At 37.1% G+C, this 17816-nt stretch overlaps 2 protein-coding genes across 2 annotated transcripts in view; one reads left to right on the top strand and one right to left on the bottom strand.

Annotated features, from left to right (window-relative positions):
* Window positions 1-17574, bottom strand: part of LOC121739007 (BAI1-associated protein 3) — a 133898-nt gene extending 116324 nt beyond the window's left edge. The window contains exon 1 of the mRNA XM_042131311.1: window positions 17409-17574. Within this exon, the coding sequence (XP_041987245.1) occupies window positions 17409-17562 (154 nt within the window). The 5' untranslated portion in view covers window positions 17563-17574. The remainder of the gene's footprint in view (window positions 1-17408) is intronic.
* Window positions 515-1229, top strand: LOC121739004. The gene has a single exon (XM_042131308.1). It carries the CDS (start codon window positions 557-559, stop codon window positions 1115-1117), a length of 561 nt encoding a protein of 186 aa, XP_041987242.1. The 5' UTR covers window positions 515-556; the 3' UTR covers window positions 1118-1229.
* Window positions 17575-17816: the final 242 nt, after the last annotated feature.

Here is a 17816-nt window from a genome sequence, read left to right as displayed (position 1 = left end):
AGAACAATAGGCCCACTATTTTTTTTTTACTTTTTAGGGTTCCGTGCCGCTACAACAACAAATACTGAAAACGAAATAAAATTAATATTTAAGGGGGGCTCCCCATACAAAAAACACAATTTTTGGTTTACTCTTGCTCTATAACGGTACGGAACCCTTCGTGCGCGAGTCCAACTCGCACTTGGCATTGGATATTTTGACTTCTAAGTTCTTTGGTTTCAAATAGGTAGGTATAATCATACAATGATTATGAGAAAATAAGGCTTTACGGCTTGGACCATTCAGTCATCTTGTCTTTAGATCGAAATAGATAAAGTATAGGTTTCTAAATAGAACATTTTTTGGACTTAATTGTGAATATAAAAACCTTGTTAGTATATAATTTCAATAGGGCAGTCGGCAAACTGCAGCCCACAGCAGCCTTCGAAGTGACAGCTTCCGGGATGACATTTAGACCGGTTAGTTAAACAAAAACTCCCTTAACGATAGCCGCGTATAAATACATGGAGCAGTTAGCAGTCGGCATCAGTTGTATCTCCCAACAACCGGCAGCACCATGTTCAAGTTCGTAGTATTGTGCGCTCTGATCGGGGCCGCGGTGGCCGAGCCTGAGCCCGGAGCGGTGTTCAGCTCCTACGCCTACCCGGGCGCCTACTTGTCGTCGGCGCCGGCGTACATCCCCAGCGCCTACAGCAACGTCGTGTACAACTCGCCCCTGGTGCAGCCTACCTACAGCACCTACTCCGCGCCGCTGGCCCACCTCATCAAGAAGCGCTCCGTGCTGGTCGGCTCGCCCGCGCTCACCACGTACGCCGCCGCCCCCTACGCCACCTCGTACGCCGCCGCCTACCCCGCCATCTCTCCCCTGGCCACCAGCTACGCCGCCGCCATCCCCACCACGTACTCGTCTCCCCTCTTCACCACCGCCCACCTCATCAAGAAGAGGTCCGCGCCCCTGATCGTGCCGTCCGCCTACTCCGCCATCTCTCCCCTGGCTACCGGCTACGCCGCGACCGGCTCCTTCTACACGCCAACAATCGGCGCCGCATCCTACATCTCATCCCCCTACGTCTCCTCCCTGCCTCTCGCCTACGGAGCTCCGTTCATCAAGAAGTAAGAAATAAAATTATATGGATATCAAAATGGAAAATTCAAGACAGGAAATCTTAGCCATCATAATTTTCACGACATCTGTGTTATCTGACCACCACTTTAAAGTTATGTAAATACAAATCTCATACCTACATCATCCGCTCCAAATAAAACAAATGATAAAGTAACTTTACAAATTCGCGTTTCTTATTGTCTTAACCCAAGAGCCAGCGACAGCCAGACTTTCATTATATTTTAATTAAACTAAAAGCCCGACTGTCATCATTTAATTAATTTTCCTGTGTATGACCCCTATAGAGGTAAGAACGATTAGAAACTAAGGAGTTTCGGTTGCGGTTACTTTTACAGTTACTTCAAAATGCATTAAGGTTCCATAAAAAAATCTGAGTACCTGCGTAATTACATTTGCTACTCATATCTATAAAAACTTTTAATTGGCCTTCTTTTTTCTTATAAATCTTGACACTTACAGTATCCAGCCAACTAGGGAAGCGGTTCGTAATAATTTAAAGAGTATTGAAGCAAAGAAATATTTAAATTGGCAGCGTATTATGTTCACTTCTTGAATTAAAAGTTTCCATGAGCACGGATGCTATAACAATTAGAATACGAAAAGAAAATGGGAATTGAGAAAAAACAAGAAATTAGAAATTGAATATTTATTCTGAGAATTATGCATTATAGACGGATTAGATAACTAAGATAATAATCCGTCTAGTGCATAAGATATCATAATTATCTTTCTTTTTTTTTTTAATCTCTGTTGATTCGGATTAAGAAATCGATTCTGTTAAAATGAAATTATTTCAGCAGATCCAGGTTCTATTCTTGAAAGTAAAGTTTGAGTTGATGAATTAATTTAACTGATAATTGAAGGAAAAGCAGAAATTGAAGTAACTTTAAATATTAAATTTATGTTATAGTGTTCTCTAGTATCTTCCATTATGTTGTTGATAACCTTGGTTTTGTTTCTGAGGGTAGCCTTGATTTTGTTGCTGAGAATAACCTTGGTTTTGTTGCTGGGGATATCCTTGGTTTTGTTGCTGGGGATATCCTTGGTTTTGTTGCTGGGGATATCCTTGGTTATGTTGCTGGGAATATCCTTGGTTTTGCGGTCTGCTGCTGTTGGGGTTAGCGGCGTTGGCGGCGGCTGCGGTACCCCCGGTGTAGGCGGAAGCGAATTTATCAGCGGCGGCGGCGGCGGCTCCAACCACAGCGCTGGAGATGGCTCCAATTTGACGCTTGTTGAGGACGTGCACGACAGGCGACGCGGTGTAGACCAGGGGAGCCTGGTGGATCACAGGCACGACCGGCACGGGGACGTTGTGGTAGTAGCGGCCGTAGACGCCGGGGACCGTGCCGTACACCGCCGGGGTCACCACCGCCGGCACCCAGGCCTCCGCCGCCACCGCCACAGCACACACCACTATCAACTTCAACATGGCGAATGTTCGCTCTTGGGGGACGAACGTGAATACAAAAAAAAATAGTTGACTACTCCTTATATAGTAGGCCGGAGTAGTATTGATACATAAAAAATAAACAGCCTGTTTGTCCACTTAGTAAAGTTTAACGATCTCATTTAAATTTAACATATATTTAAATAATAAGTGATTTCATTTAAAGTTCAGAGACTTTAGATTCGTAAGTAAATGTTATTAAATCAAATGAACCGTTATGGTATGGTATAGTTGAAGCTAGCACGTTGATTCGGATTTCGGAATAGAGGGAGTTCACGTTTCATTCCTAGATTGTGGTGTATAACCTAATCTAAATCAAGTCGAGAACGAAGTTAGAGTATTATAATATTATGATTAGAGACACTAGACTTTTCTGCATCTCTGATAGAAAAACTAGACTTTTCTGCAGTCTCAAACTTAATGAGCAAGTTAGTTCAGAGTTCAGACTAAAAAAACGACTTGACTCTATTACTTCTCAATTTACTCTCAATGAGCCCTTTTATTTGATACCTTTATTGCAGAAGGGCTTTCAAAACAATTACTATTCGCCTATCTTGGATGAGCCGCCATATTGGATGTACAATAACATTAAATTCGTTTCCGAGTTACTCTCAATGAGCCCTTTCATTTAATACCCATTATATTGGAGTAGTCAGTAGTGCATTAAAAATAACTATTTCCTATCTTGGAGAGCCGCCACATTGGATGTAGAATGACATTACATTCGTTTTCAAATTACTCTCAAAAAGCCCTTTCATTTAATATCCATATTATAGGACTGCATAGAAAATAACTATTTTACCATCTTGGATGGTTGGCCATATTAGATTTAGAGTGATGTCACAAAACATAATATTATTGTGTATTGTCATCCAAACTAAACGTGTATGCAAAATTTCAGCTCAATCAGTTTTAAATATATCTACTTCAAGATTGAGTTCCAAGATTTCACCCGAACATACATACTTACATACATACAGATCAAGTTAAATAAAAGCTTTTAAAATCGGCCAAGTGGCTCGAATGGTTCCGCACCTACCGCGAAAGTAGGCAACAATTGTGTTTTTGTAAGGGCCCACTTAAATATTTATTTAATTTTTATTTTTCAATTATTATTGAAGTACCTATGAAGTACACAATATATAATTGAGGATTTTGTAAAAATTCCGAGTGCCTACTTAACTTGTTAGGATTTTGTAAAAATTCCAAGTGCCTACTTAACTTGTTACCATTACTGATATAAGAGCAAAAAAAACCAAAACAATCACATCTGTTGTAAGGGAGCCCCCTTAATTTTTGAGTTTATTTTGTTTTTAGTATTTTTGTTATAGCGGCGACAGAAATACACAATCTGTGAAAATTTCAGAAGTCTAGCTATAGTGGTTTTTGAGATACAGCCTGGAGACAGACAGACGGACAGACAGACAACGAAGTCTCATTAATAGGGTCCCGTTTTTACCCTTTGGATACGGAACCCTAAAAATCTAATCCTTTACCAAGTTTTCTGTTAATCCATCTTGATATTGAGTAAAATAGTTCGACGACAAGCCACCAAAATTGGAAATCACCTATTTATGTTTATTTTCTTGGAAAATAATAATTATTTTCAAAAAATGAGGATAAGGCCAAATTATAATATATGCGTTATGTTTTAGTTTTAAAATCAGAAATGAAAACGATATCTTGAAAAAATAGGATAGTTTTCAGTCTTGCCGCGTAAAAAGCGGTTTGGGAAATCCAGTCAACTCTTGGCACTGCTCATGGTCTTGTTTAAAGAAAAACTAGCTGTTTGACCGAGCTTTGCTCGGTATCCGATGAATATGACATTTTCTAGAAATGATTCCTAGCTAGATCGATTTATCGCCCCCGAAACCCTAACTAAATTTCATGAAAATCGTTGGAGCCGATTCCGAGATTCCAATTATATATATATATATATATATATATATATATATATATATATATATATATATATATATATATATATATATATATATATATGTCGCAGGGAAAAGAAGATATCAGGGATATCACGAAATCGCGGTAGATACCGAATATTCTTGTTTCTTACGTCTTCTTACTAAACAAATCTAGTGATATGTCATTTCACTAAACTAAATCTAGTGAAATGTCAGAAAAGCGGATACCGCCGAATAAAAATCGAGCTACGCATTTCTCTCGCTACTAGCACTAGTGGGAGTGAAACAAATGCGTCGCTCGAGCTGGCGCGGCGCGTGTGATTTTAGTCGTTAAATTATTACGTGTACGTTAAGTTTGAATGCGATTTTCTAAATATTATCACCTTTTACGACTCTCGAGTTTCAAATTTTTTTAATATTTTCCAGACTTACGCGCATGTTACTTGCATGGTTCGATAGCCTGTTAAATGTATATTATGGGGATATTAATAACTCAATACCGATAATAAGATCCCTTCACGCTGATAATGCCCCATTCACGTTAAGAGGGCGACTAACGCAAAAAATCGTCCTTCTCTCTTCACACTCACGCCCGTCTTTCATATGCCAGGTGAAAAAGGACGACACGGATTCATTTAAATAAAAAGAAAATTATTTTTTTCCTAATAACTCGATAAATATGTAACATTTAAAAATCCGCTAGGTCAGTTCGTTAATGATAGAATTTTATACAATGTGTTAAAATATTAACTTAGTTTAATGCACGGTTATGGCAATATATGAAAAATTCGTGAAAATTAGATGCATCTTTGTGATCGAGAAAATTTTAAGATATCGTGTTTTTGCTAGGTCTGATTCTCGGAAATATAATGTAGTATCTATGTATACAAAATGAAACAATTCGGGGCTTATTTTCAAGTATAAAAATGAATAATAAAATCGTCAATTTAGGGTTAGTCGCCCCCTTAAAATAGTGATATTAGAGCGAGCAAGAGAAATGCGTAGCCCGATTTTTATTCGGCGGTGTCCGCTTTTCTGACATTTCACTAGATTTAGTTGAGTGAAATGACATATCACTAGATTTGTTTAGTAAGAAGACGTAAGAAACAAGAATTTTCGTGATATACGTTTTACGTGAAAAGATTTCGTGATATACCTAGGGATTTCGGGATATCCCTGATATCTTCTTTTCCCTGCGACATATACAAGAATTGCTCGTTTAAAGATATAAGATTTTATTAATTTCTGTTCACTTTATTTTTGGGCATTTTAAAAGATCACAAAAAAAAATAAAGGCTTCTAACGTCATTTCCATAATATTGTTATTGCCGAAGGAAATCCAAGGAAAAGAAAGAAATAAATTTATAAAGATACAAGCAATAACAACATTAAGTTTTTTAAATAAAACGAGATAATATATTTTGTTACCTAAACAATATATTTTCGAGTACTTCTATTATCTAGATTTAAAAGTGGCCTTGGTTCGTTGGCTGCGATGGGTAGTTCTGTTGGTTGGGGTAGTTCGATGGCTGAGAGGGGTAGTTCTGACCCCTGTTGTTGGGGTTGGCGGCCACAGCGGAGGCCTCGTTGGCGGAAATGAGGGATCCTGCAAAGGTGTTGACGGCAGCCGCGGCTGCGCCCAGGCCGGCGTTCTCCAGCACTCCGAAGGTACGCTTCTGGATCACGTGAGCTGAGTCATAGCTGTCCTGGCCCGAGGTGTCTTCTGGGACAAAGTCGAAGTTATAAATAACTGCTGGAACACCTTTCTCGATATCGGCCACAATTTGTTCCTGCCAACCCTCGTCCTTTGGTCTGGCCGCGGCCACCGCCAGGACTGCTACAAACGCTACGAACTTGAACATAGCTTATGATATTGTCAACCACTTCACACAATCGTGTTGATACTGCAGCCACGTGCTGTGCACCGTTTTTATATACTTTTACAAGAAATATAAATATGCAAATCACTAAAACCGGTGAAACCTAAGTGACATCGGTGGATGCAGCTTTTTTGTCAATACTGAATTCTATTATTTTAAAGTTATTACCCGGTCCCAAATAGGTCTGGTCTTAAAATTATTATAATAGCAGATATTTATTTTAAGATTTTAAATTATATAAATAGAGAAAAATATTGAAGACAAAGAAAATTATTTTAGGTGCCTAATTTTCTTTTTTTTCGGCGCAGACTATTGATATTGTTATGCACGACGGTTATTATTGCTGCTTACACTTCCTGCACTGCACTGCACTTCCTTCGTAACAATGACAAAGTGGAAACGGATAATATGAATATTTTAATAATTATTATTATAATAATAAGTAGTGTGTGAGAATACTGTAATTATGTGCCAAAATATTTGAATAAATAATAATTATGTAATTTTGTAAATCTTGGTCGTTTTTTAAAGTCGAAAATAAAAATATGTATTAGAGTTGTTTTAATGTTTATAAAATAAATGGGGCAAGTGGTATTTAACAAACTTAATAATGGAAAATCTTAGATATGAGGTGACCAAGATCGTGTCGCGAAGTATAAACAAATGGGGTTCTGTAAGAAAAGAAAAAAGGTTAAGGTTAATTAAACAATCTATAGTATGGATTGTTTACTCTTGACTGATGATTCCATACTAATATTATAAATGCGAAAGTGTGTGTGTCTGTGTGCCTGTCCGTCTGTCTGTCTCGCGGTCTGTTACCTCTTCATACCCAAAACGCTGAACCGATTTTGCTGAAACTTGGAGACGTCGCAGCATAATTGAATGACTCGGCCGAACGTTGATTGAACAATCGTCACTCAACGACCAACTATAAGCAATTTCTTACATAGTCCTTTGAACAGAGCGTGTAAATAATTGAATGCATTTTATATTTTCCCCCACTGCGGCGCTAGCGGTCACCAAAACAAATATGGCGTCACACAAGCTCGCACAGAGCTGATAGCACTGTGTTGATATTTGTATCAATAAAATATTTACTTTAAAGTGCGTTATTTGTTAGAAAATAATATTATGACAGCGTGGATTTATCTATTATTATTATTATTATTCAACTTTTGTTTTGGCGCATTGCGTCACGAATCGAACGCAACTCCAAGATTGTAATTTTTGTTCAGTTGCAGTGTCTGTCAGATTAATTATTATTGTAACATGTGCGACGAGAACATTTTACTGGGTGGAATATGTGTGACTTATTTGGTCATAAGAAATTCCAGAAAAAAAGAACCAAGCGAAAGTTTTGGATACGGTCAGAGTGCATGCGTTGCGGGCATGCCTCACTTGGGCTGTTGACTGCGCTACAACGCATGCCTTTGATGAACAAAAAAGGGCAGTGTGGATATAGCTTTTAGTCATTCAATTAAGTGGTGTCATTTAATGAACGCCCTAGTCATTCAATAGAATTGCAGATTGAACCAGATGACTGCGACATAATAATATTTTGTCAAAGTATTCTATACGACGGTCGAGCAGGTCGTGGACTACATCAGGAGCAAGACCCACTTCGTCTTGAGGGTCGAGCGCTTGGAGTCCCACCACAAAGTGAATTTTAGCTCCTTTGTGGTGAGAGTCCCGACGCACCATCTATCGACCTTCGAGAAGGAGAAGTTCTGGCCGATTGGAGTCGTCTACAGGAGGTTCCGAGGACGACTTCCGAACACGTCGCGCCCCACGTCGCAGACAATACGTGTTTAGTGTTTTAGTGTTAGTGTTAGTTTTTAGTATAATTGTATGTATGTTAGTCTATAAGGCACCTATAAGGTATTAATAATATGGGCCAAGATGTCTGAATTAAATAAATAAATAAAAAATATAAAAATATATATACAAAGTCTGAATTATATAGACTGTTATAGTAAGTAAGTAGTTAATAAGACATCTATGTCTTACTTTTACACTTGATTAAATAATAGGTAAGTACTCTATTAATTAATATCAATGGAAAAGTAATTACTGCAAGTTACTTGTCAATGTTATTATAATATTTCCACTAAAATGTTTTTCAGTTACTTAGATAAATAAAAATAACTTTAAAAATACAATATTTGATTTTCAACTTCCCAGTGAACCCCAACATTCGGGTGTATGACAAAGAAGAGAATACGTAATTTTAATTTTTGATGAATATTTAAATTGTCCACACAAAACTCGTTCAGAGGTGTAGGTGACACTTTAATAGTTTGGTCAATATCAAAACTCAAGCGTAGCAGTTTGGTGTTTCTTCTCACGATATCTGTTGATATTAATTCTAATTTGGTATTCGAAGAGGAGGTAAGAGTAACGACATACAATTAACGGCAGCCGATAGGGCGACAATATCAACCGAACTCGTAAAAATTATAACCGCCACAAGAGTAATTTGCAAAAAGTTCTCACGTCTCGTTAACCACGGTTTTCTATAGGAATGACTGATGATTTGGAAAAAATACAATTCCCGTGAGCTTCGTGATCACATATTTTATAATTACTACTTTTACATAGACGGTAGACCCTGAAGTTAGAAGACGAAAAGGAATAAGATGTGATATCTCATATAACGCCAACAACGTTGGGTTAACGTTTAACGATGACATACGCAACGGCTATTCCTATTGCCGCCTCTCCACATAGGCAAGCGCATTCGCCAACGCGCTGGCAGTGCCCTTGCCATCACGCTTGCGAGTAATCCACACGCTTGCGACAAGTGTCCTTTGATGCTACCGACACCGCGCGCCAAGCTCGCAAGTGCGCCGGCCAACGTTCAAATACCTACCGCCAATACGCCAACGCCCGTTCTACACATTATGCCGGCACTTCACATAGGCAAGCGCGTTGGCAAGTGCGCTAGCCCAGCCACTGGCCCATTAAAAATCCTTAATGGTTAGGGACGCGAGGTAGCTAAATGGCGTAATTCAACGGCGCCGTCGAGACCTATCATAATCCAAAGATAAAATAATTTCGAAAAGAAAAGCTCGTATGGTAAAAACCATTTCAGCGGTGGGTTTGGCGTGTACGGTTTTTCAAAAATGTAAAAAAACAGTTACTTGGACATTCTCGAGCGCGTCAGATATTCATACTACGTATGCCCCAAGTGCCTCTGATAACATCGGCATACTAATCTGCCGGTTTGCGTTGTGGGGGTAAGCATATAAATTAGTCAAAATTGCAAAAAAAAAATTTGCTCGAGCGCGTCAGATTTTCGGAAGGGGTGTTAAGTAGGCCTCAAGGAAGCTCCCTTTAAAAAAACTGACGATTTCGGCGTGACGATAAGTTACGATGAATTTTTGAAAATGCAAAAAAAAAAAAGTTTTTTTTAAATACTCGAGCGCGTCAGATTTTCATAGGGGAGGTTTATCTCGGTATCCTGAAAGCATATTTTCTTAATCTGACACCAATGTTGGTGGGTTCTCTTAATCTGACCGGGAAGGTTTTTTGGTTTCTTTTTTTTCCTTTCTTTCTGCTTGATAAAACGGGAAATTTTAGAATGACAATAAAGCGATAGATACAACCAACGTAAATGTAGATGAAATGTAGTATGAATTGTATTATTTATTGTATAAAAAAATGAAATGATATAAAAATTGTATTATCTCAGTCTGTATTACATGTTTATGGCAAATTCCTCTTTTTTGCTTCAATTCTTCACTTCGTTTTGCTTACGGTACGTCCAAAAAACAATTTGAGGATCAACAGGCTATTGAATAATATACATACATGAAACTGTACATGCTAATAATACTTTTGTATACAGATACGCGTAACTTTTTCCGAGTCCACGAAAATTGTCGAGAAGCTTTAATAAAAAGAGATATAACAAAAGTCACATAATTTAATCATCGTTATTTCATATATTTTTTTTTAAAACCCTCAGTTTTCGAGATATATACTTACTCAAAAAACTGGGAGTTTGAGTTTTTATGATGCTTCAAGTCAAAAAGTTTTAACTTTGGACAAAAATGTAAAGAGGCCTTTTTGTGTAAAATAAAATTACTTACCTTTTTTGTTTATTTAAACTTTTTTTTTGTAAAATGTATCGTTCGCGACTTATATGCCGCAACGCATTTTTCGGAAGACGAAATGGCTCCTCCACACTTCCGGTCATGAGGAAACCGGCAGATTTTGTATTTTTAGTAAGTTTTATATTATATCTTTCAAAATAAAAAATAAAGAAATCGCGCTCGAGAATGCCGGATTAACGTTTTTTTTTTTTACAAGTTTGCGACCCTATAACTCGGCGGCGTCAAGGACTTATCGTCAGATTAGTTAAATAAAGTCTTAAAACACTAAAGTCAACCTCCAATATCTTAAGGGGATTCATTACGTGAAAATACCATATTGCCCGCAGAGTTTTCCTTCACTGCTCATTCAAATGTAAAGAGAGTACTCAATATAAAATACGTAATGACAGCTAATTTATTGACCTTCATTTCCTTTTTAAAAAATTCTAATTTAGAAGTATAGTTTACGAGAAAAAAAATAAATTTGAACGCAATAATTTTCCTACAAATATTGTGTTAATTCTGTTGTTTCAAAATATATTGCCAGAAATTTTGGCTCAAATTATGAGTATTTATGTCATTTTTTTTTTTTTTTTTTTTTTTTTTTTTTTTTTTATGAAATAAGGGGGCAAACGAGCAAACGGGTCACCTGATGGAAAGCAACTTCCGTCGCCCATGGACACTCGCAGCATCAGAAGAGCTGCAAGTGCGTTGCCGGCCTTTTAAGAGGGAATAGGTTAATATAGTAAGGAAGGGAAGGGAATAGGGGAGGGAAGAGAGGGGAATAGGGTAGGGGATTGGGCCTCCGGTAAACTCACTCACTCGACGAAACACAGCGCAAGTGCTGTTTCACGCCGGTTTTCTGTGAGAACGTGGTATTTCTCCGGTCGAGCCGGCCCATTCGTGCCGAAGCATGGCTCTCCCACGTATAGTCATTTACAAATGTGTTTTCTTACATTTTTATTTAATGCAATATTTTATTAGATATGACAACTTATAGCTGTTTTTGAAGAGAGGGGTCAGAGCGGGACGCGGGCGGCAGACGGCTGCGCGCCTTTGCAGGGGGAGGTTGTGTCGCTTCGCGTCGCTGCGCCTACGATTTAAATTACGTAAAATCAGGCACGCCATCTGTCATAATTATTCAGAACTACAATGAACTTGCTTTGCTATAGTAACATGCATACGCACCGAATAGACGGCGGCGTGGGCGTGCCCGATTTCAAGGTCACAAATGCACGCGATTGCGATGCATTTTTTTTTTAAATATTATATTATTATGTAATGATACGTGCAAAATATTTATATGTACAAATAAATAAAATTGGAGTGAATTTCAATATAACAAACGGACGTTTGTAATATTGAAATTATTCTTTTTACTACATGTATATTTATAATATAATTATTATATGTATAGGTAGGTACATGTATTATGATATAAGTACATTTATATATAGTGAGTTAGTATAAACACCGTTATCCTTGAAACCATGAATGAGCCCGTCAAAATGAACAACAATAAAACGTCCGTTTGTAATAATAAGTATTGAGGAAGTACCTAGTATATGATATTACTGTAAGACAAAAAAGGACGACAATATTTTCTCGATGCACATTTTGCATGCAAAAAAATTGCTGATTGCTACAGTTTACGGCCGTTCCCAATATTTGATCTATCTCTGGTTTTGCCCTACTAGAGATAGGAATAACTCACATTAGACATTAGAGACATATATTTTATGTCAATTATGAGCTATTCCTATCTCTAGTAGGGCAAAACCAGAGATAGATCAAATATTGGGAACGGCCGTTAGACGGCATGTACGTCGTCGTATCTAAGTACATAGTTTGATATCGGCCACGAGCGGCCACGAGCGGCCACGGGCGGCCGTATAGTGTAAGCGATAAGTTGAGAATGGCGAAATATAGAGATAAGGGTCATAAAAATACGTGCGATAGCTCATTAGATTCGGGAAGACGTCTAGAAAAATGTATCGGAAGCGTGTATTAATTAGCAACACAAAAAATTTCAAAAGTTATAAGCAAATTAGGTTGCCAAAAAAAAGGTATTACGTTTTTTGTTAAAAACTCCGGAACTATTAACATTTAAGAAGATTTAAAAAAAGATTCTTAAAGAGGAGGAAATTTCCATAAGAAAACTCCCAACTCCCTCCTAAGCCTCCGCGCGGCATTTTTAGGCAGCGCGCGCGGCTTCAAAACCGAGCACGTCACACTGATTATTTTTTTAAAGGTATTAAATATTGATTTAAAAATTTCAAAAACTTATGGTGTATTCCGAACACTTCAAAGAATTTGCTCCCGTTGGAAATTTAACTTCAAGTTAATTTTTCAACAACTTAGACAAAATGTGTTAACTAACGAAATTTTTTCGAACTTCCGTCCTCATTGTACTTTAAATAAAATCTTAAATAATTTTCGTAAAAATTTTTCACTTCGTGGAGCCCTTGATATAAACATACTTAACAAGATCACGCCATAAAAATTTAAAAAATGTAAGTACTCGTAATACTTTGTTTATAATATTTTTTTAACTTGAACAAAAGACTAGAAATCCAAGTATTATTATTATTATCAGCCTCAGAAATCCAAGTATTATTATTATTATCATTTTTAAATCAATATTTTATACCTTTAAAAAAATAATCAGTGTGACTTGCTCGGTTTTGAAGCCGCGCGCGCTACCTAAAAATGTCGCGCGGAGGCTTAGGACTAGGGCATCGAAACCCGGACCCTTTTTTCAAAACCCGGGTTTTCGGGTTTTTTTTATCGAAAACCCGGGTACGGGTTTTCTTAAAATTCAAAGATTAACGAAGCGAAAATACTTAAAATATGATTTTCAGCGATTGCCAACACCTTTTCAGTAAAATACTATTTAAATACCATAGTGTGCGGTCACATACTTTTAGAAAAGCGACTATTTACCTCTCCTATTATACATATTGGATCTTATCAAAGCTAGGGATTAAGATTTTCGGCCCAAGATTAAGTATTACAACAAGCTTCACCTCCAAATTGCATAATTATATTATTAAATGTATTTGTTTTTTATATATAAAAATCTATCAAGAATTTTTGAAGACAGTAAATGGAAGAATAACCTTAAATATAAAACGTATGCCAACAAATCTTTATTTCATCTTTTACATTTTTATTGCTGATTGTCACGTTATTAATAATTATTTGGTCCTTATTGATGATATACCTGTAATTAAATTTTTGTGCCTAGTTTTTACTTGAAATTGCCTTTTGTCTGCCTCGCTACGGTATGAAGCCGAATATTCTTTGCAATTTAAGGTTACTTTTCTGTTATCCAACAAACTGGAAAATCTTACTGAAAATTTTTACATTACACTACACCTCAAAGCTTTTTGTAGTCATTAGTTCTAGTCACAATAGACAAAATTCATGTCAGATTACCATATAATTGATCAGACCAGACCATAATATTATGGCAAATGCGGAATGTTGCTTTTAATGAATTTGGAAGATTAACCATGGTGGCATGCTGTTACACACAAGAAATTGTCTCTGGCGCTGGTGCTGATAAAAACTCTGCTTGTTATATTTCATCTCGATTCACCGAAATCACGTGTTTTAGTAATTCCGCAGTGGGTATGATATCCACGGCCGGCTAAAGAAAGCCACCATTCGTCCTATTATGTGTTACCAACATCAGTCTCTCAACCAATAAAAAGCAATCTGCCGCATTTGTCAGACGGCAATACAAAAACATGGGTTCAAAATATACTTGATGGAAACTCCTCGGCATGGTTTTGTCAGTTTCTAGGGGCTGGTTGCTCTCCTGGAACCTTTTTACTGATTGCATTGTCTTCATATTGTCGCTTTTTGTTATGTTGTGAATATAACAAATAATGACAAAAAGCATAACGACAAACAAAAACCTTTAAGTGTTTTTAGTAAGTTAGACGACTGAAAATAATGACTTTAAATTGCAAAGAAAACTGGGTGTCATACCGCAGCAGGATACAATAAATATTTTTAGGGTTCCGTACCTCAAAAGGAAAAAACGGAACCCTTATAGGATCACTTTGTTGTCCGTCTGTCCGTCCGTCCGTCTGTCAAGACCCTTTTTCTCAGGAACGCGTGGAGGTATGAAGCTGAAATTTATATCAATTACTCAGGTCTACTGTCCCTTGAAGCTGTGAAAAAATCAAACTTCTAAGCCAACGCAATCAAAAGATACAGCCGTTTATGCCGCATTCGACACTTGCAAGGGAATCAAAACCTACAGGGTGCTTCCCGTGAACTCAGAATCTTGAAATTTGGTACGAAGCAACGTCTTATAGCATAGATAAAGGAAAAATTACGAAAACCATAAATTTTTAGTTACATCACATAATATATTTTTTTTTTAATAATTTTAAACTTACTACCCATTTCCTCATAAACGCGTAGAGGTATTAAATTGAAATTCATACCAAATACTCAGGTCTATAATACCTTTAAGCTGTCGGAACCCTCGGTGCGCGAGTCCGACTCGCACTTGGCCGGTTTTTTGTAAAAATACTGTATACAGCCAAAAATCGATCAGTATAAATTATTACTATTAATTTGACAATCAGCAATAAAAATATCTCATTCGAATAAAATTTTCAGTTTATGAAAGGAAATAAAGATTTGTTTACTTATTATTGACTTTTTGTGACTGTAAGATACCTGTGATTGCTTTATAAACGATAAAATTCGGAAAAGTGTTTTTAATAATATTTTATTAAATATTAAAAAATAAGCTATCATTGTTCCATACACTGTCTTCAAAAATTCTTGACAGGTTTTTAGATATTCCAAAAATACAAATATCCCTAAGACCTTATTGATGGGTGTATTTTATCACCAACAAGTTTCAACGTTTTGTCACCTAGTGGCTGACTTGCCCATCATCAAAAGTCTACGGTACTTTCAGTAGACTTACTTCTAAGTCTTTAGAACCCTTTGAAGCTGTCCACACTTTATTTTGTAAGCCTGTGATCACATAATAAACAAAACTGTAGTCAATCACTGAATGTTGATTGAAAACTATAAAATAAGTTTAACAAGACTTGGCTTCTATGAAATTTGAAAACTTTTTGCGAAGGACAGATTGTTTGAAGAGACTTGGCTTTTTTACATTGAATAGTTTTGGTAGGTTTTTTAAAATATGTATTATTAATTATTATTAATAAATATTTTTATGACAATTAGTCTTTAATGCTCCTAAAACGAAACTTTTTCTTAAAAATATTATATGTTGTGTAATTATGACCAATATAAATAATTAAACCTATACAATATGTTATAAAATTTGTTATAAATACCATTAAATCAGGTCTGGCCTTTAATAATTATCAAAAAACGAAAAACCCGAAAAGCTCAAAAAACCCGGGTTTTCAGGTTTCGGGAAAATCCGGTCTCGATGCCCTACTTAGGAGTTAGGAGGTTGCGAGTTTTCTTATGGATATTTCCTCCTCTTTAAGAATCTTTTTTTTAAACTTCTTAAATGTTAATAGTTCCGGAGTTTTTAACAAAAAACGTAATACCTTTTTTTAGGCAACCTAATTTGCTTATAACTTTTGCAATTTTTTGTGTGCTAATACACGCTTCCGATACATTTTTCTAGACTTCTTCCCGAATCTAATGAGCTATCGCACGTATTTTTATGACCCTTATCTCTATATTTCGCCATTCTCAACTTATCGCTTAGACTAGTAGACTTCTCAAGCGATACTATGTACTTATTACAATAATGAAGATAAAGTTTAAAACCGTATGACACTGAAAGTGCTCGCCTCGCCGCTGCCATTCCGGTGTACAGCAGCCCTTAGCGCTGCTAGCATAATAATTTTATTCTCGAGCGTGTACACTGTACAGTTGTGTCGAGTAGATTTACCGTGGATTATTTACTAATTTATTATTTGGCAATAAACGTCCACGGAAACAACGTCGACTACTAAAAGCGAAGGCACACGGCGCGCCTGGCCGCGTTACTTCTGAATAAAAAATAAAAAAAAAGTCAATAAATAAGCTATCATTCATTACCTACGTACTTTTTGAGTACTTACTCTAGTTACATTTTAATGAGCTAAACATTCTGAAGGGATTTTAAAACAGCAATTTGAATAAATAACATTTTGAAGAAAAAACATTTGTTTTACCCAATTAATAATAAAATATTCCAAATAAATGTAAAAAAGCAATTAATAAAAATCAAATTTTCATCGCGTAGCGAACCTGAGACTCATAATGTATGATGAATTTTCATGCTGACCTGACCATTGCGCTACCATGACTCATTAACCTTTTGTGAAATAAGCGAACTGTCTATAATAGTTTTCCTCTTTACATTAAAATATGTATTTTAGACTGCGTTGTGTTGATTGTTCGATATTGCACTAGATGTCGTTATTGCGAATGCCGCGGGGGTGAGGTACGGAAGTGGGGTGTGGAAACACTCGTTTGCCCAAGGTCATTCGCGTATTGGAGCCCCTTAATCTGACGCGCTCGAGTATTTCAGACTATCGATTTTTTTTAACTAATCTGACTACATATAGAGCTAAATACTTTACAAGGTTGTTCTATTAGGTCCAAGGTATCTCTCATATCTTAAACTGCCACGCTCGAGTATTACCGAAAATTCCCCTATTCGCCTCCCTAACTATAAGTACTTAAAACTACAACATCGCTATTGTTAACTACGTCATTGTAATTTGCCATTGCATCATGGCAAGAGCCTCGGCTGCTGCATTTTTTTAAAATAAAATAAGATGGCAAACGAGCAAACGGGTCACCTGATGGAAAGCAACTACCGTCGCCCATGAACATTAGAAGAGGTGCAGGTGCGTTGCCGGCCTTTTAAGAGGGAATAAGCTCTTGGAGGTTTTCAGGTCGTATTGGTCGGGAAATACTGCTGCATCTACTACCTACCTCTCATGGTAGCAGCGGAGGAGTGGGGCTGCTGCTGCGACTCCTCTGCTGACCGGTGTCTCGCTGGCGGCACGCGACGCGGCGACAACGCCAGCCCGGCGACGCTGTCCGCCACGCCCGCCACGTACTGACCCAGCGACGTAAGGAAACTCATCGTGAGTGACGAAACTCACTGACACATCAACAGGTCATCTTTCACCTGAAACAAAGGATATTCTTAGTAGCGGTAGGCTGATACATCAATGTTGTTGAGAACGTCATAGCTCGGAGCTCCTTCTGAAATGAAAGAACGTGAAAATATTTATTTCTAAGTAAGTTAACACTTTTAGAACGTCGCGTCTACATGAGGCCTATCCATATTAACTCACGGTTTAAGAGTGAGTGTCATACCAAAATATGTGATCCTAC

The sequence above is a fragment of the Aricia agestis genome, chromosome Z (genome assembly GCF_905147365.1).
Source record: "Aricia agestis chromosome Z, ilAriAges1.1, whole genome shotgun sequence".
In the NCBI taxonomy this organism is placed as follows: Eukaryota; Metazoa; Arthropoda; class Insecta; order Lepidoptera; family Lycaenidae; genus Aricia; species Aricia agestis.
Note: the sequence above shows the minus strand (reverse complement) of the source record. Positions and strands in the feature narration are given on the sequence as shown.